The following is a 23,989-nucleotide window of genomic DNA, read 5'->3' as shown; positions in this document are numbered from 1 at the left end:
TTTGATAGCAGTTTATTTCAACCTGAGTAATTCCCAACACTTCTTGCCCATCAGATAAATGAAGGTTTGTTTCAGTCTCAAAATACTCTTTATTACAAAATACATTTAAAATGCACTGAGCAACAATCAATAAGCATATCCTTAGCCTTTGTCCACTTGCAGAAATCAATCAGATTGGGACAATGGAGTATGAATGTGTAAAGGGACTGTATGCATACTTTACAGCGATGGGTTTCTGCTGCAGACAGAGTGAAAAATAAGGCAAGGCTCAAAGGACTCTCCACTCAGCCAGATGTTCTCCCTTCAGACCCCCTGACCCTCCAAAGGGACCAAAACTTACATTCCTGCTATTACTTCATCATTAGTTTGCATATCCAACAGAAAAAAAAATCCATTTCTAAGAGAAATGGTTAGATTTCAAAACACTGTGCCTAAGGTGATTTATCTTATCAGTGGTTTCTTCATTAACTCTTGAACTAATAAAGTAAAATTGCATTAAAGCAAGCCCCAGGGAGGCTCCTATTTTGCAGCGGAGAATTGTGAACACCTTGCCCTAAATTGCTTTCGGTTCCACCGAACTCAGAGAACAGCGGGCGCGTGGCTTCTCAGCCTCACACTGGGAGAGTGAATGGGAATCCCTAAGGACCTCTGACCTCAGGAGGATGGAGGGAAGCGGCCCGCCTGCTACCTTTCTGCTTCTTTGCTTTCTAAGCAGGTGGGTCTCTGGGGAGCAACTGGAAAGGAATGTGGACTTGTGATGGAATCATTTTGAGCACGCTACTCAAGTCTTAGTGTGCGATGAAAATCCCTTGGCAGATTACTAAATATGCAGATTTCCAGGACCCGGCCCTAAAGATCAGACTTGTAGATCAGGAAATATGCCTTTTTACAGGCATCCTAAGTGATCTGTAGGCTGAAAGCGCAGGAGATGGCCAGTCCTTCCTGAGTACTTCATCTGGCTTTTTACCACTAGACTTACGTAAGACTTCCTGATCTCTGTGTCCTACTCTCATTGTTCACCTGCATCTCAGACATAAATTTCCAAAGCCTGCTGGACAGATCTAAAAATAAACACTATATCCAATGACGGGGACACTCTGGGAACAGTATTCCACAGTTTGCACGTTGAAGTCTCTTGAAGTTATTCTAAAAGCACAGTGAAGTTTGAGAACCAATTGTATAGAGAATGAAGAGGCACAATGGCAGAATCTTGATAAAAATTTTCATTTAAGCTCAAAGAAGCCAAGGATGAGTCAGTCAAAAAGAGGAGGTGCCTTGTCAAAGGAGCAAAGAGCCTTTAGGAAGACAAGGGCTGTCTGAAACTATATAAATTGGGACAAATATAATAGGCCACCAATTAAAGGTAAAAGGATGGCTTTGGAGAACATTGTTCAAACTCACTGACAAAATGAACACCAGGTAAAAAGGGATTAAGGAGCAATGAGGATGAGGAGCTGCTGTAGAGAAAGGGGCCACTATCCATCTTTTCAGCACTGCGGAGCAGTGGCTCACAGGGAATTGATTTATTAAGTATGGGGAGACATGATCATACAGTCGTCCCCGCTTTGTCCATTGGTGATATGTTCCAAGATCTCCAATGGATGCCTGACACTGCAGTTAGAACTGAATCTTATATATACTGTATTTTTTCCTGTACATATGATAAAGTTTAATTTATAAATTAGACACAGAAGGAGATTAACAATAATAATAAAATGGAGGCCGGGCTCGGTGGTCAGGCCTGTAATCCCAGCACTTTAGGAGGCCGAGGCAGGTGGATCACGAGGTCAAGAGATCAAGACCATCCTGGCCAACATAGTGAAACCCCGTCTCTACTGAAAATACAAAAATTAGCTGGGCGTGGTGGTGGGCACCTGTAGTCCCAGCTTGGGAGGCTGAGGCAGGAGAATTGCTTGAACCCGGGAGGCGGAGGTTGCAGTGAGCCAAGATCACGCCACCACACTCCAGCCTCGTGCCTGGCAACGGAGTGAGACTCTGTCTCAAAAAAAAAAAAAAATTGAGCAATCATAACAATATGCTGTAAGAAAAGTTATATGAATGTGATCTCTTTCTCACTGTCTCATTGCCGTACTCACCCTTGTGTGGTGTGAGATGGTAAAAGGCCTACGGGATAGGATGAAGTTGCATGAATGGCGTAGGCACCGTGGTGCAGCATTTGGCTATCGACCTTCCGACAATGTCTCAGAAGGTGGAGCCTCTGCTTTGTGTGATCCCAGATCACCAAGCGTGACAATGAAGATGGCGGGATGTCAGGAGCAGATCCTGCTGATGACTAAGAGGCAGGTAGGGCAGACAGCGTGGATATGCTGGACAAAGAGATGATTCACGTCCTTGTCAGGACAGCACAGAATTGTGCAAGATTTCATCACGCTACTAGGAACAATGTGCAATTTAAAACTTTTATGTCATTTATTTCTGCAGTGCTTTGTTTAATGTTTTTGGATCACAGTTGATGCAGGTAACTGAAATTGTGGGTAAAGGAAGACAATCATGTTTTTAGGTTGTGGGAGGGAGCCCATAAGGCTAGAAAGTCCGCAAAGGAAATCTAGAAAGAATAATGCCTCAAGTTTCCAGGGGAAGACTTCTCTCTTTCTCTTCTTTTGGTATGATGTCAAGACAGACTGACCAACCTTTTCAGTCAAAATTTGATTTAGAAGCAATCATTTAATCAAGGGTTGGCAAACTTTTTTCCTAAAAGTGTTAGAGAGTAAACATTTTAGGTTTTGTGGGCAAGTGGCAAAATTGAGAATACTGTACATAACTATATAACATTTAAAACATAAAAACACATTCTTAGCTTGTAGGCCGTTAACAAAAATAGGCAGTGGCTTGGATTTGGCCCATGGGCCATACTTTGTCCATCCAATTTAAACGAAGGACCTGTGTCCTTTGACTTGAGTAGAAGTTTTGAATTTTTCCTTTTTCCTTAATACAAATGCTTCATGTTCAAGGAAATGTTACATTTGAATACCTTGGGTGAAATCATAGAAAATCAAATCACAGCTAAAGACAAGATCCTAATCCCAAGGCTAGTGCAAATGGCCCAGTTTGTACCTGAGAGCAAAAAGCTCTCTCTGTGAAGTTCTGCTTGGCAAAGCAAGCCATACATTGCTTTGCTTAGGACAAGCGTTTAAACCTGGACAGTGCTATTTACCTAAGGAGGTCAAACCTTCATAGATTTCAGATCTCTTTTCTCTGCTTTCTGTGTCAGAGTCTGGTCTCCCTTGAGGCTGAATAGAGCTGTCTATTTCACTGTGGCTATTTGAGACAAGAAGAAAAATCAGTTAAGGGAGAATGAGGCACAAAAGTAAAGATGTCAGTAGCCCGATTGATTGTTTTAATTTTATATTTCCAATTACACAAGTAATATAAGAATATGTTCCTAATATAAAAATTCAAATAGTATAGATGATGCCAATCACCTCCAGTGCCAGCACAGGCCCCCAAAGTTAAATTTGGTCATTGGTGTGGCAGTATACTTTCCACTTTTTTCTTTTCTTTTTTTTTAATTTTAAGAGAGGACTTCTCACTCTGCTGCCCAGGCTGGAGTGCAGTGGCATGATCATAGCTCACTATAGCTTTGAACTCCTTGGCTCAAGTGATTCTCCTGCCTTAGCCTCTGGAGTAGCTAGGACTACAGGTGTGCGCCACTGTGCCCAGCAAATTTCCAAGACTTTATATACATGCTTGTATTTACAGAAATATATGTAGCTTTGTACTGTTCTGTACAAATACTATGTGGCTTATTATCTCTTTAAACAATGACTTGCTGATGATTTCATCTGTATACATAAATCTTCCTTATTTGTTTAAATAGCTTTTGTGTGCATTTTCCATGATTTACCTATTTATTCTCCCACTCAGCCATTTCTAGCTTCTCACTACTACAAACCATGCTGCCCTGGATGTCCCTGACATGCCTTCCTCTACTCCCTCCCAGCAGCACTGAAAATTCAAGGTAGCTGGGCTTGTCTTATCATTGTAAACATTTGTGGGTTTTTGTGTTTTTGGTTTTTTTTTTTGAAATGGATTCTCGCTTTCACTCATGCTGGCATGCAGACCTCAGCTCACTGCAATCTCTGCCTTCCAAGTGCAAGCAATCCTCCCACCTCAGCCTTTCGAGTAGCTGGGATTACATACTTGAGCCACCATGCCTGTCTAATTTTCTTATTTTCAGTGGAGATGGGGTTTCCCCATGTTGGCCAGGCTGGTCTTGAACTCCTGACCTCAAATGATTCACCTGTCTTGACCTCTCAAAGTGCTTGGGTTCCAGGCGTGAGCCACCATGCTTGGCCAACAGTTTGTAATTTATATTTTTATTTAGTAATTAATCCAGGTTATTTAAAGTCTACTGTTTTTTTTTTTTAAGAGATGGAGCTTCACTTGGTCGCCCAGGCTGGAATGCAGTGACGTGATCTCCGCTCACTGCAACCTCTGCCACCGGGTTCTCCTGCCTCAGCCTCCAGAATAACTGGTGGGATTACAGGCACACTCCACCACACCAGCTAATTTTTGTATTTTTAGTAGAGACGGGGTTTCACCATGTTGGCCAGGCTGGTCTCGAACTCCTAACCTCAGGCGATCCGCCTGCCTCAGTCTCCCAAAGAAGGCCGAGTGCTGGGATTACAGGCATGAGCCACCTCACCCAGTGTCGTTAGCTTTTTTATATTCTACCTTTTTTGGTTTATATATTTACTTATCATTGTGTACAGTGAGTGCCGCTTGTAAAATTTATCTTTTTGGAATTTGCAGAAATTTCCTTTGAGACAAAATTCTAATGATCATTCATTTGCATTTGAAAAGAAACAAAAAAGTTCTCTCTATATACATCAAACCTGTTAATTATGCCACCAAATCCTCTACATCTGTTCTTACCTTCTACTTGACTTGGTGATTTCTAAGTCAGCAACTACGGTTATGGCTTTGTCAATTTTTTTCATTGTATTTCTATTTGCTTTGCTCCATGTAGTTCCCAGTTATGTTGTTAGGGACATAAAGTTCGTGATTACTGGACTTTTTTGGTGAGCTCTTCCTTTTTATGAGATATCCTTTAAAATTATTTTTGCCTTTAACTCCGTTTTATTAGATACCAACATTGCTATTCCTGCTTTCCTTTTTGTAGCATTTGTATGGTCTCTTTCCATCTCTTTATTTCAACTTTGCTATGTTGTTTTGGTTTAGGTGTTTCTAACTTCACGTAGCTGGGATTTAAATTTTTCATTTGCACCATCTGAATATCTGAGTTTGACCCATGTTTGCCTATCTTCCAATCTGTGAGCTATGTGTACAAATAATTGCATGTCAAACACTGTAGCCACCACTCAGGTTTCTGTCATGCTTTTTTGTGTCATTCTCCCCACCCTAGGGTAACTTTGAGTCTTTACTTTTCTTTTTTTCTTGAGACAGGGTCTCACTCTGTCAGATCCTCTCACCTCAGCCTCCGAGTAGCTGGGGCTACAGGTATGTGCTACCATGCCTGGCTACTTTTTGTGTTTTTTTGTAGAGAAGGGGTTTCACCATGTTGCCCAGGCTGGTTTCAAACTTCCTGGGCTCAAGAAATTATTATTATGTTTTTAGTTCAAGAATCAAACATGGCACATAGTAAGTCCCAGGCAAAACTCTAGAGTGAGATTTTTTTGGCATTTGCTTAGTTTTCTTTTCGGTGCTTTTCTCATCCTTCTAACTGCAACTTCCCATTGCTCTACCTACTCTCCCAGGCCTTCCCCCAAAACACATATGCTTCCACCACACCCATTTGTCTCACAGGTCCCGTGCTCAGCTAGTGCCTCTGCCTCAAAGTATCTGAAACTTATTTGTGAACAATTATTAACAAATAAAGGGCTAGTTGGTGGTGACATTTTACTGGAAGGCTCCTGAAGAGAAGCAAGACTTAGAGACCCAAAAGAATAAACCTAGGAGGGCTTTCATTAGCAAGACTGCCGGAGTTTGAGTTCCATTTCTGCCATCTACCAATAAGCATCTTATCTACCCCCTCTATGCCTCCGTCTCCTTGTCTGTAAAATGAGATAACAAGAGCACCTCCCTCATAGGGCTGTTGTGAGTTAATATGTGTCAAGAGTCTAGAATCATGGCTAGCACATGGTAGGAGCTCAAGAGACGTCAGCGCTTATGGTTATCATTCTAATGGATGTAAAGAAATACTTCCACATGGGGGTGACTTTGGTAACTTTCTACTCAATCTTTCTGTGATAGATTGAATAGAAAAGGCAACCTGGATGGGCGCATGTTTAAACAAGGAGCTGTTCTTATTCATCTTTGCATGGTGGCTCAGAGTCCACAGCACTTTGGACAGAGCGACCACTCACTACATGTTGCTAAATGACAAAGAAAAAGAAAAGGCACTAATACCTAGATTTCTAAAGTGATGTAGAAAATAATAGGAGAAGATAAGTTGAAATTTCCTATGGCCTTAGGCTACAGTGTACCACTGAGCAAAAAGTGTAATAATATACATTTTCTAAAAGAAATACTACAAAGCACAGGCATACATATCTGCCAGATAATATCTGTATAGCAAGGATGTGCTCAAAAGAGGTGAACTCTCTACTGAAGAGCTGCTTATTTTGCCATTAAGAAAAAAAAAAAAAAAAGAGTCCTCTGGCAAAATTTTCTTTAGCATCATGAATTTAAACTTGGTATACATTATAAGATCTCTTCTCTGAAAACAAATAAAATTGGCTTATATGAGAGGCAAGTTACTGGTTTGGTAAACAAAGGTGTATCTATCTTACAGAAAGATTACATTATTTTCTTATTTCATCTGTCTGTATAACAAACAATTTTGCTTTATAAGAGTACCAAAAATCTCCAGTTAATTTAATCCTTTATTTTTTTCATTCGCTATAGAATATTGATTTTGCAACATTGAATACAATCCAATATATTCCATTAAAACAAAACTTTTGCTTTATGAAAGATCAGCAAAAATACATAAACAAGGATATAATTAGTACATTTATAAAATACAACATAACAATGAAACCAAAGGATCCCACACAATAATCTTCATATTCGACATACTGGTTACAGCTGAGGAGAGCTTGCTAAATGCCAGTATCTTTGGCAAGTGATTCATATACAGGTATTGATCGACTTATGACCTATGCAACTTATGACCATTTGACTTTACGACCACAATTGCTAGCCACGACTGCTCCGCGTCTGGCAGCACAAACGTTGCCCAGCTGGGCATACGACAGTGCGGACCAGCTTCTGGCAGCACTACCATCTCCGCATGCACCATTTCAACTGTACATATAGCCTACTCGACTCACGACCAAATCGTGTTACGACCTGTCTGCCGGTCCCAATCGTGGTCGTAAGTCGAGCACTAGCTGTATGTAAGCAAAAACACTGATCAATATCAACACTTCTGAAATGTTCATTCTTTAACAGTTTAACCTAAAATAAATCAACAAGAGTACTGAAATATATTATGAAATCCAAAATTTGTTGAAAGGGGCAATGTTTTTTTTTTTTTTTTTTTTTTTTTTCTTTGAGACGGAGTTTCGCTCTTGTTGCCCAGGCTGGAGTGCAATGGTGCGATCTCGGCTCACCGCAACCTCCGCCTCCTGGGTTCAGGCAATTCTCCTGCCTCAGCCTCCTGAGTAGCTGGGATTACAGGCACGCGCCACCATGCCCAGCTAATTTTTTGTATTTTTAGTAGAGACGGGGTTTCACCATGTTGACCAGGATGGTCTCGATCTCTTGACCTCATGATCCACCCGCCTCCGCCTCCCAAAGTGCTGGGATTACAGGCTTGAGCCACCGCGCCCGGCTGAAAGGGGCAATGTTTAATACTAGGAAGAATACTGAATTTGGGGACTAATTCTTGTCCCCAAGTATATTTGGATTCTTATCTTTGTTCCTCGATAATCTTGGGCAAGTAATCTGTGCTATGAATCCTTCGTTTTTAAAATGAGAGAGTTGGCTGGCTGGTTCTCTAAGGTCTTTCTAGGTTTAACTTTCCATGATTTTAAAATCTTTGACGGGTTCATTTTTGTGTTGTAAAATGAAATCTCTAACAATACTAACTTGGCAGTTGGGTGGAATCCAGTACAGCCCACACACTTCTGCTCAAACAGTTCTTTACTTTCTGAGCCCCACGACAGGCCAATTGTCAAATTAACAATGATGGCAGCCTGCAGGAGGTTAATGGCTGGTTCTCCACCAGGCACAAACGCAAGATAGATAGTTTTTTAAGCTCCTGAAGTCATGGTTATCAAAAGAAAAGCTATAATGGAAGAACTACAGGGAAAACCCACAACATCCTCTTTGGAAAAATGACAAAATAACATGTTTTACCATTCACTGATTCACTAACGGAAGAAGGTAGGTACATATATTAACTATAATACATAATATAATTAATTTTAACTGTTATTTGTGAATATGCACAAAATATATATACAAATTAGAACTCGATCAATAAATATAAATTCAATGTCCAGATGCAAATGGGACGCTCTCTGATGCTGCTAATTTGAACAAGAGGTTTATTGTATTTTCACGTTTCTAATTCTATGGAAAGAAGTTAGGATTCTTTTTACTAATGTTGGCTTCTGCTCCATTACCTGTAAAGTCCACCTCTTTCGCATAATCACAAAAATTAAAGATGCCTGAGGTCCCTGTAGGGCATTTAATCCATCTCCTACTCTTATCAGATTACTGTGTTTTTATTCGGAAAGACTGAATGAGTGGGTTTTCATCATCTCTCCATTTGAAAGCAAGTAGACTTTATCTCTCTGGATTCAAGGTCTGTGTTTCTTCCTAGTATTTTAATGTCAATTGCAGTTACACAATTTTGAATATTTAACTCTGATTTGCATTATAGAAATTAGTCCAATTCAAAAAACATGAATGTGCAAAGCAAAATTACTCTGGAAATGTCAGTTTTTAAAAAAATAAACATTGTCCTTTCATTAAAGTACTAAAATGTTTCTCATTTAACAGTAATGACTGCTTAAAGCAACTACATGAGCCTTGGAACATTTTTCATCTCTAACTGGTGTTCCTCTTTCAGAAATATCAAAACTCTCATTTCTCTGTTGTCCACCTTCCTCCTGAGGGGACTCAGGAGCTGTACCACAGAGGGGTCTCTTCTGGCTGAGAATCCCTAATACTGAAGCAGTGGTATCACCAGTTATATGATTTGGTTGTGTTCCCATGGAAATCGCAACTTGAATTGTATCTCCCGGAATTCCCAAGTGTTGTGGGAGGGACCCAGGTGGAGGACATTGAATCATAGGGCAGGTCTTTCCCATGCTATTCTCATGATAGTAAGTCTCACGAGATCTGATGGGTTTATCAGTGGTTTCCACTTTTGCCTATTCTTCATTTTCTCTTGCCACCACCATGTAAGAAGTGCCTTTCACCTCTGCCATGATTCAGAGACCTCCCCAGCCATGTGGAACTGTAAGTCCAATTAAACCTCTTTTTCTTCCCAGTCTTGGGTATGACTTTATCAGCAGTGTGAAAACAGACTAATACAACCAGCTGTATATTTTATTGCATTTTGCCTGTTTATTACCTATATTACAAAACGATAGATTAATTTTGCCTTCCCAAGTATAAAATTATTTTAATATTGAATATGCTTTTTCAAACTCTACAGCCCCCTTCTCTTCCTCATTCCTTATGAAATTTTCATACACTTCTTAATGGGCAAGAGATCTTTCTCTTGAGAATCACTGAACCAAAGCCCAATTTCTGAATTATTATTCAGGATAAAGTCCAATAACCATGTCTGAAGAAACAGTATTCAATTAAAATACAGACATGGTCAACTGAAAAATAGTGCACAGAATAAATATTGCAACAAGGTATTGAATATTTTCTGATTATTAAACCAATTACTTAAACCATATACTTGAAAGCTAATGCAGAGATTAGTTTTTAAAATGACCTACTGAAACCATCATGAAATGTATCTTTTACATAGGTTAATTATAGTAATAAGTCATATTGCTTTATATTGTTAAAACAATATTTTCTTCAATTATATGACCTAAAAAATTATAACCTTATTTTCTATTGATTCTCATATTTAAAATCAGAATTTTTAGATTTTTCAAAATAAATTTTTATCAGTTTTGACCTCACTTGCAACTTAGAGTTAAATCTATAAAGTGCTGGATAAACATTTCCTACTATATAACAAATATTTCTCTGATGCCACAAGATTAAGATTTAATAGGAATATAAAGTAACTATTTCTCTTAAGTAATGTTGTACTTCAGATCCCTTTATTTTTCCAAATGGTAGAATGAAATTTCTGTATACTCTGAAACTAGAATGATAATATAAATATCAGGCCAGGCGCAGTGGCTCATGCCTGTAATCCTAGAACTTTGGGAGGCCAAGGTGGGTGATCCCTTGAAGCCAGGAGTTCTAGACCAGACTAGGCAATATGGTGAAACTCCATCTCTACTAAAAACACAAAAATTAGCCAGGCATGCTGATGTACACCCTTGTTCCAGCTACTTGAGAGGATGAAGCATAAGGATCACTGAAACCCAGGAAGTCGAGGCTGCAGTGAGCTGAGATGGCACTACTGTGCTCTAACCTGGGTGACAGAGTGAGACTCTGTCTCAAATTAAGAAAAATACATGTGTATAGAACTTTAAAAACAGTTTTGGAAAAAATATAGGTGTGTATTTCCCAAGTTTAAAAGCGGATCTCCATGCCTAAGTTAAGCAGCCTGAAAAGAAAAAAACAAAAAGGTCAACCCCCAGAACCCTGACTAAGGGCTTCAATAAAATCCATCAACACTGTGGAAGTTTATTCCCATACAAGGCAGATACTCCTAACAAGGAACAACAGTCTGAAATTTTACAGTAGTGACACCGGGGAGGGATCCCACTCTCATGGACATCAGTATTCTGCATTGATGTGCTTTGCAATGGTGTTCAACTGGATGTTGGAAGCTCCTTCATATATCGTACCTTAAGCAAAAGGAAGCAGAAGGAACAATGAGGAGCTGGCCTGTGGTTAACACAAGAAATAGCTCTATAAACATCACCTCTGTGCTTGCTATAGTTACTAGTTACAACACTTGATGTCCCCTGAATATGGTACTACTTCACAGAGTGATTTTGACTAAGAGATAATCATTTTCCATTTGGTTTCTAGATGTCCAGGATCAGTATTAAATTGACTAAAGTTTAATCAAAAATTGAAGATTTTGACTCTTCAACAAGTGATGCATAAGCTCAAACTGTTATTTGTGGCAGTTTACTAAAAAGCCTGTTGAGGCATTTAAAAAGGCAATTTGATATTTTTTAAAAATGTAATCAATCAATTTTTTTTTGAAGGATGAGATAAGGAAAAAAGCCCAGTCACATAAAGAGACCCAATACACATATACTGAATAAATTAAAATTGCTTTTGCCTAGGCACTAGCAGTATCAAATTGGCAAATAAAATAGCCAAAACACCTACAGAGGCAAATAAAACAAAATAAAATATAAAAAAAAAATCTACTTACCGATCTTTGCATCTCGGAAGTATTTTTCCACAGGGTAATCTTTGGAGTAGCCGACTCCCCCCATCCACTCGATACATTTACTCGTTACTTGTCCTGCAATCTACCAAAAGCAAGCACAAATCACACACTGAAACCACTTAAAGTATACATGATAAATACTTCTGGGGAACATTTTCAGCAACATGGATTCACTGTTAGTGGCGTTGGAAGGACTGAAGTTATTTTATAAACTAGCATTGTCTCTTCCGTCCCATTCTCATACCATTTCTGTAAAACATTCTATTAATTCACAAAATCCCCATTTTCTTAAGAAATTAGATCATGGTTCACATGAATCTGCTTGCTGAGAGATATCATTTATTCAGGAAATGTTTATTGAGAGCCTCCTTTGTATCGAAAACTCTGCCGGCCACTGAGTATACGATACAATGGTGGGGGCGGACAGTCATTGCCCTGTGGGGCCCAGTGGAACCAACCAGCACAGGAACTGATGAACTGCCTGGGGCAAAAGAGCTTGCTAGGAAGCTGAGGTGGTGACAATGGCAGAATCGTGGAGGAAATTATGGTGTAGCTGAGACCTAAAGGACGAGCTAGGGGATATTTCAAGCAGAGGACCAACATGTGGAAAGGCTCTAAGGGGAGAATGAACTCTTCAACTTCCAGCCCTTGAGACAGCCAGTGGGCTGGGATAGGGGTAAGGTGTGAAAAGAGAATGGAGGGGCAAGAGATCCTGTAGAATGGCCCCTCAAGGATGTCCACATCCTAGCCCTCAGAGCTGTGAATATGCTGCCTTCCATGGCAATAGGGACTCTGCAGATGTGGGTATGGACGTGAGAGGGGGAGATTACCCTGGATTATCTGGGTGGCTATAATATAATCACAGGAGTCCTTGTAAGGAAAAGGAGGAGGCAAGAGAGTTAGTCATGGAAGGTGATGGGACCACGGAGACAGGAAGCAGAGTCTGAGAGAGATCTGAATGTGCCATATTGATGGCTTTGAAGATAGAGGAAGGGGCTAAGAGTCAAGGAATGTGAGCAGCCCCTAGAAGCTGGAAACAACTGTCCCCCAGAACCGCAGAAAGGCAGTCCCTCCGACGCCTTTGCTGTATTCCAGTGAGACCCAATTCAGATTTCTGCCCTCCAGAAGTGAGAGAAAATGGAATTGCATTGTTTTAGGTCACTGACTTTATGGTAATTTGTTACAGCAGCAATTGGAATCTAATATGGATAGAGTTCCATTTGTTGTGAGAAGCCACCGAAGGGTTTAAAGCTGGAAGGTGACACTTTGAAAAAGGAGAGAGGCTGAATGGGAGGAAGTACCAGGGACCAGAAGAGCAGCGAGGTGACCGCAGCACAGAGCTGGCAATGGGGAGGAAGACAAATACACCATTGAGGAAATCTTTTGGGGGTAGAATTCACAGGAAATGATGCCGGATTCAGTGTGGGGGATGAGGGAAAGCAGGGTGTCAAGATGACACTCAGGTTTTGATGGTAAAGCAGAAAAGTTGGACTTGTTAGTCTGGAATTCAGAAAGACGTTGAGGCAGGAGATTTAAATTTACAGGCTGGGGAGGTTAAATGAGAATTTAAAGCCGTGGAATGAATATGATTCCACTGAGGCTGGGAAACAGCTGCCCAATGATTTGGCTAAATTCTCTAGCCACAGTCTAATGTGTTAGCTATAGAAAGCTGACGTCTGAGCAGAAAGTTTTAGAGACATAGACAATCTTTTCTTGGGGTTTTAAATCTGATTTGTTCATATGATGAACCTATCATCTTCCACGGCATTCACTTTGCGAGAACTTGAAACCATGGGCACAACACCCATGGTTCTCACAAGACATTGAGACCCCACAGAAATAAACTGTTTTTCTGTAGCAGTTTTGCTTTTCTATTATAAGAAATAAAAGTCCATGCTATCTTAACTTGAAAAACAACCAAAGTACACTTAACATTCCCAGGAGAAAAGGTTAATAATTATATATCTGAAAAAAAGGGAGGCTGAACTACTTTTTCTTTTCTTTTTTTTTTTTTTTACCTCTGATGCATAGTATTTGGCCATTGATGCTTCTTTTATGAATGGCCTTCCAGCTTCTACAAGCCTAGCAGCGTTGTATGTTAGTAATCTTGCAGCTTCCAGCTGGGTGGCCATGTGAGCCACTTGGTGTTGGAGGCCCTGTAACAGTAAGGCCCAAGTTAGAGAATTATGATTTCAAAAAAGCACCTCAACCGCAAAGTCCTGCCTAGCTACACAACACTGACAGATTCCAAACATACCCTAAAGGAAATTCACATTCACGTCTCTTAAATACTTTAAAATTTGTAATCTAAAATGAAATGTGACACTGTAAGTATGGTTAAATCCTCTTTTCCTAGAAAAACTTCAAAGTTCACGTCATTCTTCATGATTGTCAAGATTTAAACAGTAAATATCACAAAGTTAGGTTTAAAAACTTGACTGTTATATTTAATAATGATTTCAACTCTTTTTTGACGAAAATTTGGCTTAAGTGAAATCCTACCACAGCAAAACTTCAAATATATTCTTTATTTGCTTGAATTAAGAAAATTTTCATTTTGTATATGGCTTCCAGGCATTAAAAGATGTTAGCTACGAAGCAATGAAAAATATTTGAAGCACCAATTACTACCACCCTGAAATTTTAGAGGGTGATTAGGTCCATACTAAATGTTTGTCAATGAAAGAAACAACAGTTAACTTAGTGAGCCAGAATACAAACATTAACATTTATAAATAATTTCCTGGAAATAACAGGCACAGATGTTTATTACAAACTGAAATGTTTCTCATGCCCAATCTATCCATCCACCCAGATAGTTATTGGGCACCTCTGAGATTGCCCTGAGCGACGGAGGCAGCACCTGAACATTACAGCCAGATTTCCTTATTCTCATGATTTATAATATATAGTCCAGCAGGGAGAACAGACAAATTAAATAATTATAATAATATGTGATGAATATTACGACAGTGAACCTTGATTAAGGCAATCACACACAAATCCCAGGAATGGCCTTTCCTAAACAAAAGGGAGGGACAAGTTGGACAAAAACAGCACTGTTTGTTAATACCCTACAGATTCTTCTCTTTCTCTTTCTGAAATAGGTGATACACACAACAATTTTGTATGTACAAAAAAAAGACGATGCTCCATCTCTGTAGGCTATGAAGCATAATAGTAAGTTGAACACCCATAAAACTATGTGCAGAGTTAATATCTTCTCCTCTGTGATTTATCTTTCACTTTATGGCATCTTTCAAGGAAAAAAACTTACCAATCTTATCTTTAGGACTAGTCCTTTTTGTGTCTGTTTACAAGAACATTTCCTACCATGAGGTTATAAAGATATTCGCTGTTTTGTCCTAAAATCTTTAAAGTTTTGCTTTTAACATTATGTCTTTACATCTGACATCAATTTTCTGTGTATGATGTGAGGTAGGAATACAGTTTCATTATTTTTTCGTATAGAAAGAATATTCCCACTCAGTGATCTGTAATGCCATCTCTATCATCCATCAAATCTGCATACATGCATAAGTCTATTACTGGCTTTTCTGTTTTGTTCCATCAGTGAATTTGTCTGTTTCTACACCAGTATCACGGTTTTAGAAATTTGACTCTTTATGTGGAACTCAGAATTCTGATTATTTTTGCAAAATACACTCAGTTCAATGAAACTTACAGTCACTATCCATGCTGTCTGTTCCATTTGCCACCTTAAGTACTGTGAGAGGCAGGAAAGTGACTGAGGCATGCCTACTGTTCTATAAGAACTCACCACTGCTGAATACTTGTTCCCTAACTACATTGTGAACACAAGGCCTGGCATAGAGAACATGCTAAATAAATCTATACTAGGCCAGGCGCGGTGGCTCACGCCTATAATCCCAGCACTTTGGGAGGCCGAGGCGGGTGGATCACGAGGTCAAGAGATCGAGATCGTCCTGGTCAACATGGTGAAACCCCGTCTCTACCAAAAATACAAAAATTAGCTGGGCATGGTGGTGCATGCCTGTAGTCCCAGCTACTCGGGAGGCTGAGGCAGGAGAATTGCTTGAACCCAGGAAGCGGAGGTTGCGGTGAGCCGAGATCGCGCCATTGCACTCCAGCCTGGGTAACAAGAGCGAAACTCCATCTCAAAATAAATAAATAAATAAATAAATAAATAAATCTATACTAAATAAACAATTGAAACTAATAAGGATGAATCGGCTGGTCTTTACCCTCAAGGGCCATGTGGTCTCGAGGTCAGAAAGATATGAACAAATGCATGCAAAGCAAACACGAGATAATATAGTTAGAAAAAAACTCTGCTAACTTTAATCAAAGCATTATACAGCTAATAATGTTGATTTTTAAGATCAAAATTTCTTCTTCTTGATATGCTTATTTCACATAGCATGTCCCTATCAGAACATCTCATGTACCCCATAAATTTTTGTGGTTCCCTGTGTACTCACAAAATTTAAAAAATAAAAATAAAAAAAATCTAAGTGTTCTTTTAACTACCCATAATAGGCATCTCTAAAGATGTCATTATGATTATGCCTGCTAGTATACCTGACCCCTTCAATCTATCTATACGCACGAGAACATAGTTTCCTGTACATAAAGAAGATCAAAAGCCTCCCTTCAAAACAACCTTTACATTCTGTCTCTTTCACTGCAATCTTTGTGGTAGCTGGCTCTGAGAAATTACTCTAGTATAATGAAAATTCGACTAGAAGCCAAAACCAAAAAACCCTCTACTTTTGGCACCATATTAGCTGCACAACCTTGGGAACTCAGTCTCCATGTGTTTCAGGTTCCTAGGCATAGGTGAGGATGACAGCGTGAGCTACAGCAGGCACCGGCCAGGCCTGCCATACTCAGTTCTCTTTCTTGAACTGACTGTGCATGTCCACAGCCTAGTATCTCTATACGCGTGCAATCTTGAGTGTGCTCATAGGATGCCTAGTCATTATTATAAACCTGAAGACAATGCAGCATAACAGAGATGGATTGCACTTGGAGCCTGGAGCTGCTTAAGGGGAGGTTTTGCAATCATGTAAAGTAATTATTCTGGAATTTTATGTGACCTGCCTTCAGCTTGCCTAAAAGGTTTGGTAAGCTGCCACTCCGGGCTGCCCTCACACTGGCAAGACCTCAACAAGGGCAAGAAGGATAATGTTGCCACCAAGCAATCTCCAGATTGCCTGGGAAGCTCTGAAAAGCTGTGGCACTGGACCAAACCAGTATTACCCAAGTGCTTGGCCAAGTGCACCTCATTTCTATTTAATGCAGCAAAGTGTATCTTCCGTGAGACATAGGTGTCAAAAGTGCAGTCCTATGAGGATTACCACATGGTTCTGGTCCAAACAGAAGTTAATGGTAGCAAGTGTTACCATTTACTGAGCACCTGTTATACCCATGCAATGTGTGAAACACTTTACACATACCTCATTTAAAACAGGTTAAGTAAGTAGTTATATCTTTATTTTATAGATGAGGCAGCTTAAGGGTAGAATGAGGTCACTTGCCTAAGGCCTAAAGCTAGTAAGTGAAAGAACCAGATCTGAATCCAGGAAGTCTGACTCCAGACCCCCTACCCTGAGCTTCTGAAGCAGTGAGGAGCTCCATAGTGCTCACCAAGATATCCTGAATCACACTACAGCTGGGCCTCAAGGGCTACTGCTCTGCCTTTGGAAAAGATCAAGGTATTCACAAGTACACTCCCTGAGACTAATTCCTTCCTCCTTTACCCCTCTCCCATTAAAATCCCACTGATGGGAGTCCCTCCATGGCTTTCAACACAGCCCTTTATTAACAGGAAGCTGGAGTCCAGGGCAGCAGAAAGACCCTAATAATTATATACCTGAAAATCAAATAGTCTTTTGCCAAATTGTATCCTTTCTTTAATATATGGAATAGTGTAGTCAAAACATCCTTGTGCCAGTCCCAGCATCTGTTAAAAAAAAAAAAAATCAGAATTTCTTATTTTGTTACAAGTTTAATGATCCAAGTTATAAATTTTTTCTAAACATAAATTGAATGGTCGGGGTAGGGGAAGAACTAGAGATCCTGAGGTGGTAAGGTGTGTGTTCATAACACATCTTCACCTACTGCATTTGTAGAACTGAACTTCCAATAATTGGGAGAAAGTTTGGAGTGACTTCATATGAATATGAGTATACTTCATTCTAGCAGAAGTAAGTCTCCCAGCAAGGCTGTGTTCACAAAACCAGACTACTTTTTAGGAATCTTCTTTAAGCTCTGATTCTCCAGGTATAAAATGAGCCATAGACGTTTTGCTCAGAACTGGCCTTGAAGACTATAGAGGAACTCCCTCCAGTTCTAGAAGTAAAATGTGGAAGGTCACTTCTTAACCTTCTACTTTCCTGTCTATTTTGTATATGAGTAGGATTAATAAGAGCTTCAGTGGAAAGGGCATTAGAACATAAGAGATCAGTGTTTCTTAACCCTAGCTGCACCATAGAATCATTTGGTGAACTTGATTAAAAAAAATACTGATACCTAGGCCTAATGACTGAATCCAAATCTTGTGAGTACAGTGGGTGGAGGAGTGTGAGCTAAACCTCAACTTTGTAAAACTCCTTAGGTGACTTAATACACAGCTGGGGTTGACAACAATGGATAGAAAGCATCCAGTAAAAATGCTAATTTACACCCTTCAATTTCCACAGGACATGGTGACAATTTTAGATGAACCATCTCATTGCCAACCAACCTTCATATCTATTATGATTGAAGCTTAGAAATTGTTTCTATATTTCAACATTAGATAGTCATTAAATCACTATCTAATTATGTCAAATTCTGGTTTTAGACAATCATAGCTAAAGCTTTTGGGGGAAATGCCCAGCAAACTTATCAATATTTCATTAGTATTTATTTACTTTTTCTTTTAGTCTTTTATTTTGAACTCTTTCGAGAACAGAATAATATGTTAAAAATTAAAGGCACAAGAAAACCACAAACCCCAAATTCAAATGAGGCATCACTGCACTCTCGGCTGTAAGATAAGATGATGTCACTATATTTACAGCTAAAATTTGTACGTGAATAATACCCTATATCAACATGAAGGCTGAAATGATCAGTTGTCCATCAAAATGGGCTTTTCTACCTCAGCAGAAGGTATCCATTACAAACAGTGAAAAACTGAATTCTCTCTGCCCACAAGGTTTTGAGGACAGATGCCTTCAGTTCACTATGTTACACGCCACGTGCCTGTTCCTCTCAAAGCATCCACTGAGAGAGTAACTACCTGACCTTAACTTTTAATTAGGTTATTAGATAAGTTGGAATAATTAGACTGAGGCCCAGTCCGTGTATTTTATTGCCAGAACATCTATATTACCTATATGTCTGAAAAAAATGAGATCTAGTATTGTAGTTTTTAATGCCATATCTAACTAAGTTAAATCACAGAAAAACTTTTAAAAGAACTGATAAAACAACACTCTTTAGTGACATAATGTCTAGCATTGTAGGAAAACCAGACTAAGTTTTGATCCAAGAATAGTTAGCAATGTAACCAGCAGAAAAAAATTTAGAGTAATCATCTATTATTTATTGCAATAGCTAATATATATTTAACATCTTCAAAATTGAAAAGCTGTAGTTCTTGAGTTTTGTATAATCACTGATTAAAAATATACTCTACAAAAATGATATCATCTATAGTAAAGCCAAAGGCCTTTTTCATTTTGTTAATCTGGAAAATAACTGATATCACGTAATGGAAAAATGCAATATGCATTATAAAAGGCAAATTTGGTTAAAAAATTTGAATAGTTCTCCTTTTATATCCCTACTTAATTGTGGCTATTTCATTTCATGTACCACAAAAAATATTGTCCAGTTTTCACAGGCAAAACACTAAGCAACAAATCTTTTATTAACTATAGATAAGAGATCCTTACTACAAAGTGGAATGAATATTATTTATTCTTAACGTAAAAAATCCCTTCCAGAATGAATTTCATGATTTAGAAAGTTGATTTTTAAAAAAATGCCATATTTAATTTATAATACATTTTTAAAGTTATTGGTTCAGATATGAGATACTACTTTAATGTTCTCAAAGCAGAAACACTGTTACCACCAAGCCATTGTTTGATTCTCTGTACACTTACATAATTGACCAAAAGGGAATTTGAAAGAAATAATCAGAAGCCATCCTGTCCCTCATCTAAGGGAATGGTGCCATCTTGTGTCCACAAGCTTCCTAATATTCACTGGGCTCATTGCATTTTTTTTCTTTTCACATTTTAATTGATTCACATCATGGAAGAGTTTAAATTTGACTTACCTGTGCAGCAATTCCTATCCTACCTTCATTAAGACCCCCTGCGGCATACTGATAGCCATGTCCAATTTGTCCCAAGACATTGGTTTCTGGAACCTGAAAATACAAATGTGCGCTTATTTCTCAATTTCATTTTACATGATTCATTTTGATTATATATTTTTAAGTGTGTATAGACTCTCAATTCATGTGCTAGCCCTCTCACAGTACTTGCTGGCATATGTGTCTCTCTCCATTCTGTTTTTTCCCTCAACTCTCTGAGGAAAAGGACTCAAGTCCATGCTGTTCATGATTGCATTCTCCAGAGCCCTGTATAGGTTATTGAATGGGTGAGTGAATCTACAGTAAGGGAATCTCATAGAATTCATCAATAACATAAATTAATACTTTTCCCTCCAATTCTTATCTGTAGGCTACAGCGTGAGATAACATATTAGGGACTACAAAAATATGCAAATACTTGCAAAAACAAGTGTAGTAAGCCTTTTGGCTGTTGAGACCATTCATCCTCATAAAAATCAACTGTGGGGTATATATGTGTGCATATGTGTGTACACATGTGTATGCTCAAGAAAGAGAAAGAGGAAGACAGAAGAAACAAACTAAAACGCTTATTCATAGTTTTAAAAAATTAAGAATTAGGAATAATAAAAAACTATCCTTAGTTTTATAATATTGGAAGTTGGGGGAGAGAGTAGGGAGAGTGAAGAAAGGAAAGGGAACGTAGGGATGAGGGAACAGCTGGCGTGAGGTAGTGAGGCCCAAACGACATCTGTAAAGGCATCCTCCCCCTTGCTCCCCATAGTCGTGCAAAAAAAGATCAAGGTCTGTGACACGCGACGGAAAACCGACCACCATCTGCCCCACCTACGGAGAGTTCTACAGCACCAGCACTAGCATCCGTGATCTTCTGCCAGTCACATTTAACAGCCTGGCTGTTTCTGCTCACTGAGCAACACCCCCATCTTGTGGCCTTTGGTGCACTGACACCAGACTTCCTCCTCTGCAACCCTGTTTGGTTCACAAGTCTCAAACTTATTAAGTATACATGGTCAGAAGTACCTAAGTTATAAAACATAAATGGGACAAATTCTTGACACTTGCTCCCCAGGACAGCTTCTGGGCAGAAAGGTTTCCGTTTTTGTGAGAAGTACATTTATTTGATCATGACTAAAGATGTTCAGGGTTTTACAAAATACTCTCCCATGTGTGCTTATGGCCACTTAATATATGACACCTGTCTTGCACACCTCCTGTAGTTCCATGCAAGGCTTATTTCACATCAGTCTTTTACTGATTGGTCTAAGATACCCACCGTGACATTTTCGAATGTTAATGGACAGGTGGAAGAAGCTCTGAGCCCCAATTTGTTTTCGGGTTTTCCTATATGAAGGCCTGGAGTATCGCGATCTACTAAGAAGCAGGTAATTCCCTTATGTCCCTAAAAAGAAGATTTAAAATGCTATTACCACTTGGATTTATAAAACGCCTTGTTTCTAAAGAGTTCAAGTAAAAAGAAAACTAAAAATGGACTTTAATAATAACTACTAACAGACTCAGAATTGCAACATGGGCATTATGAAATGAGAGTAATTGGAGGACACTAGATCCAAACTATAGAACCTTACCATTTCTTTCACTTTTTCAGAAACCATTATAAATATTAAAATTATTATTACACAATGACATGATCACGAGAATGCCATGTTCTTAATTTAATTTTACTATATAAAGTTTTAAGCCAGGTGTGGTGGCTCATGCCTATAATCCCAGCACTTTGGGAGGTCAAGGCAGGTGGATTACCTGAGGTCAGGGGTTCAAGACCAGCCTGGCCAACATGGTGAATTGCCGTCTCTACTAAAAATACAAAAATTAGCTGGGTGTGGTGGCAGGCACCTGTAATCCCGGCTACTTGGGAGACTGAGGCAGGAGAATCGCTTGAACCCAGGAGGCGGAGTTTGCAGTGAGCTGAGATCACGCCACTGCACTCCTGGGCAACTAGAGTGAAACTCCATCTTGGAAAAAAAAAAGTTTTAGCAATTTAATTCAATTGTTACATTAGTGAAAATACTGCATTTACTGGTAAAAAAATATATATTTATTATTTTGCTATATGTCTATTTTCCAAATGAAATGTCCATTTTCCAACTAAGAATAAAATATTCTTAAAAATAAATGTACTAAATAGATACTTAAATTCTTCATTACTAAACAGAAAATTGGAAATTCAAAAAAATTAAAGATTAGGGCCAAGTGCAGTGGTTCACGCCTATGATCCTAGCACCTTGGGAGGTTGAGGTGGGCAGATCACCTAACATCTGGAGTTCAAGGCCAGCCTGGCAAACGTGGTGAAACCCTGTCTCTACAAAAATGCAAAAATTAGCTGGGCATGGTGGTGCACACCTATAGTCTCAGCTACTTGGGAGGTTGAGGCAGGAGAATTGCTTGAACTCAGGAGGTGGAGGTTGCAGTGAGGTGAGATCGCACCACTGCACTCCGGCCTGGGAGATAGAGCGAGACTCCATAGCAAAAAAAAAAAAAAAAGATTATTTTTCTATATAATACATTAGGAGATAAGTAATAATTGGTTCTCCACAAACAGTTATACCTCCATCTCTGTGGGGGAGTAGTTCCAGGACCCAAACCCCAACCATGGATACCAAAATCTGACAGTGCTCAAGTACCTTACATAAAATGATGTAATATTTGCATATAACCTATACATATGCTCCTGTAGATGCTCAGTCATCTCTAGATTATTTGATACCTAATATAATGCATGCACATCACTTTATTCAGGTGGATTCAACATGGTACTGGGCACAAAGCAAATTCAAATTTTACTTTTTGGAACTTTGTAGAATTTGTTTTTTTCAACCAAATATTTTCAATCTGGAGTTGGTTGAATCCATGTACCCATGATTTGGTGGGCCAATTCTAATAATTGTGTCAACAATATTTATTTTAGGAGATTAATACTTAAAGTGAAAAAAATGCCACCTCATATCTGACATTTTCAGTACTGAGAAGAGTAGAGAATTTAAGATGAAGTCCTGAAAAGGAAATAGAAGGAGGAAAAGATAAGGAAAAAGAAAAGAAGTAGGGAAAAAGAAAGAAATTTCATTTTCAAACTTACAATGGTAGGGTCTACATTCGCCATCACCAGAAAGAGCCCTGCATACTCAGCACTGCTGATCCACAACTTTGACCCATTGAGGACATAAGAATTGCCCTTTTTATCAGCTCTGGTCTTCAAAGCAAATGAGTCACTACCTGCTCCAGCCTCCGAAAGGCAGAAACTTCCTATCTACATATGGGAGAAAAAAACGTCCAAATTAATAACAGTATTCATACTCTGCATAACAAATACTTATGGCAAAATGGACATTTCTAAATCAAATCTCTAGCTGCTTTTCAAAAAAGCCTACGTTTATGAAAATAGTAATAGTTTTGAAAATATTATTTTCCAAAAATATGAGCACATACTAATTAAAATTGATCTTAATTATTATTGTAGAAAGATATCACAATGTAAATGAAACCATCAGCAAAGGTATTAGCAAATATAATTGGGACAAAAAGAAACAATTTTATTATCTGATGATTATTTTCCAAATTTCCAAGTGGCAAATAAGAGGCAGAGTGTACTTTTTCAGTAGCATTAATTTACTGAGTGTTGCTTGAATTAATGATAATGTGTTGTAGTCTTGGATAGTAAAGTCAACATTGCAGCTACTTTTTTCCTGAAAATATTGTAAAATTACTAATGATTAGATCCATTAGATCAACAATTCATCTCAACTCACTTTTTCTGTAGTGAGCTGAGGCAAATAGGTGGCCTTTTGTTCTTCTGTTCCAAATTTTATAATCAGTGCGTTAATTAGTGTGTTCTGGATCTCACAAAGGACAGCCACAGATGCATCCACTTTGGCTAACTCCTCTATCACGAGCACAGTGGAAAAAAATGAAGCTCCTGTACCTCCATATTTCGGGTCAACGTCAATACCCATCAACTAAAGAAAAAACAAGGCAACACAGAGTAAGAAACCTATTTTTATACAGGGAAATTTCTTGCAAGAACAAGTTAAAAAATAAAATGCAACCATATTGATTCTTTTTTTTTTTTTTTT

The 23,989-nt window shown here is 38.8% G+C and overlaps 1 protein-coding gene across 2 annotated transcripts in view; it reads right to left on the bottom strand.

Annotated features, from left to right (window-relative positions):
* Positions 1-9,525: 9,525 nt before the first annotated feature.
* Positions 9,526-23,989, bottom strand: part of ACADSB (acyl-CoA dehydrogenase short/branched chain) — a 51,161-nt gene continuing 36,697 nt past the window's right edge. Inside the window, exons 4-11 of one of the 2 annotated variants that reach the window (XM_032281917.1) lie at positions 23,666-23,872; positions 22,996-23,166; positions 21,175-21,300; positions 19,863-19,955; positions 17,403-17,492; positions 13,564-13,701; positions 11,528-11,627; positions 9,526-10,985 (exon numbers count right to left, since the gene is read on the bottom strand). In XM_032281917.1, the coding sequence (XP_032137808.1) occupies positions 10,915-10,985; positions 11,528-11,627; positions 13,564-13,701; positions 17,403-17,492; positions 19,863-19,955; positions 21,175-21,300; positions 22,996-23,166; positions 23,666-23,872 (996 nt within the window). In that variant the 3' untranslated portion in view covers positions 9,526-10,914. The remainder of the gene's footprint in view (positions 10,986-11,527; positions 11,628-13,563; positions 13,702-17,402; positions 17,493-19,862; positions 19,956-21,174; positions 21,301-22,995; positions 23,167-23,665; positions 23,873-23,989) is intronic. The other variant, XM_032281918.1, reaches the window with a different exon arrangement.

This window comes from Sapajus apella, unplaced genomic scaffold, assembly GCF_009761245.1.
Source record: "Sapajus apella isolate SASKATOON/1434 unplaced genomic scaffold, GSC_monkey_1.0 scaffold13, whole genome shotgun sequence".
Taxonomy (NCBI): domain Eukaryota; kingdom Metazoa; phylum Chordata; class Mammalia; order Primates; family Cebidae; genus Sapajus; species Sapajus apella.
This window is presented reverse-complemented; position numbering and strand designations above follow the sequence as displayed.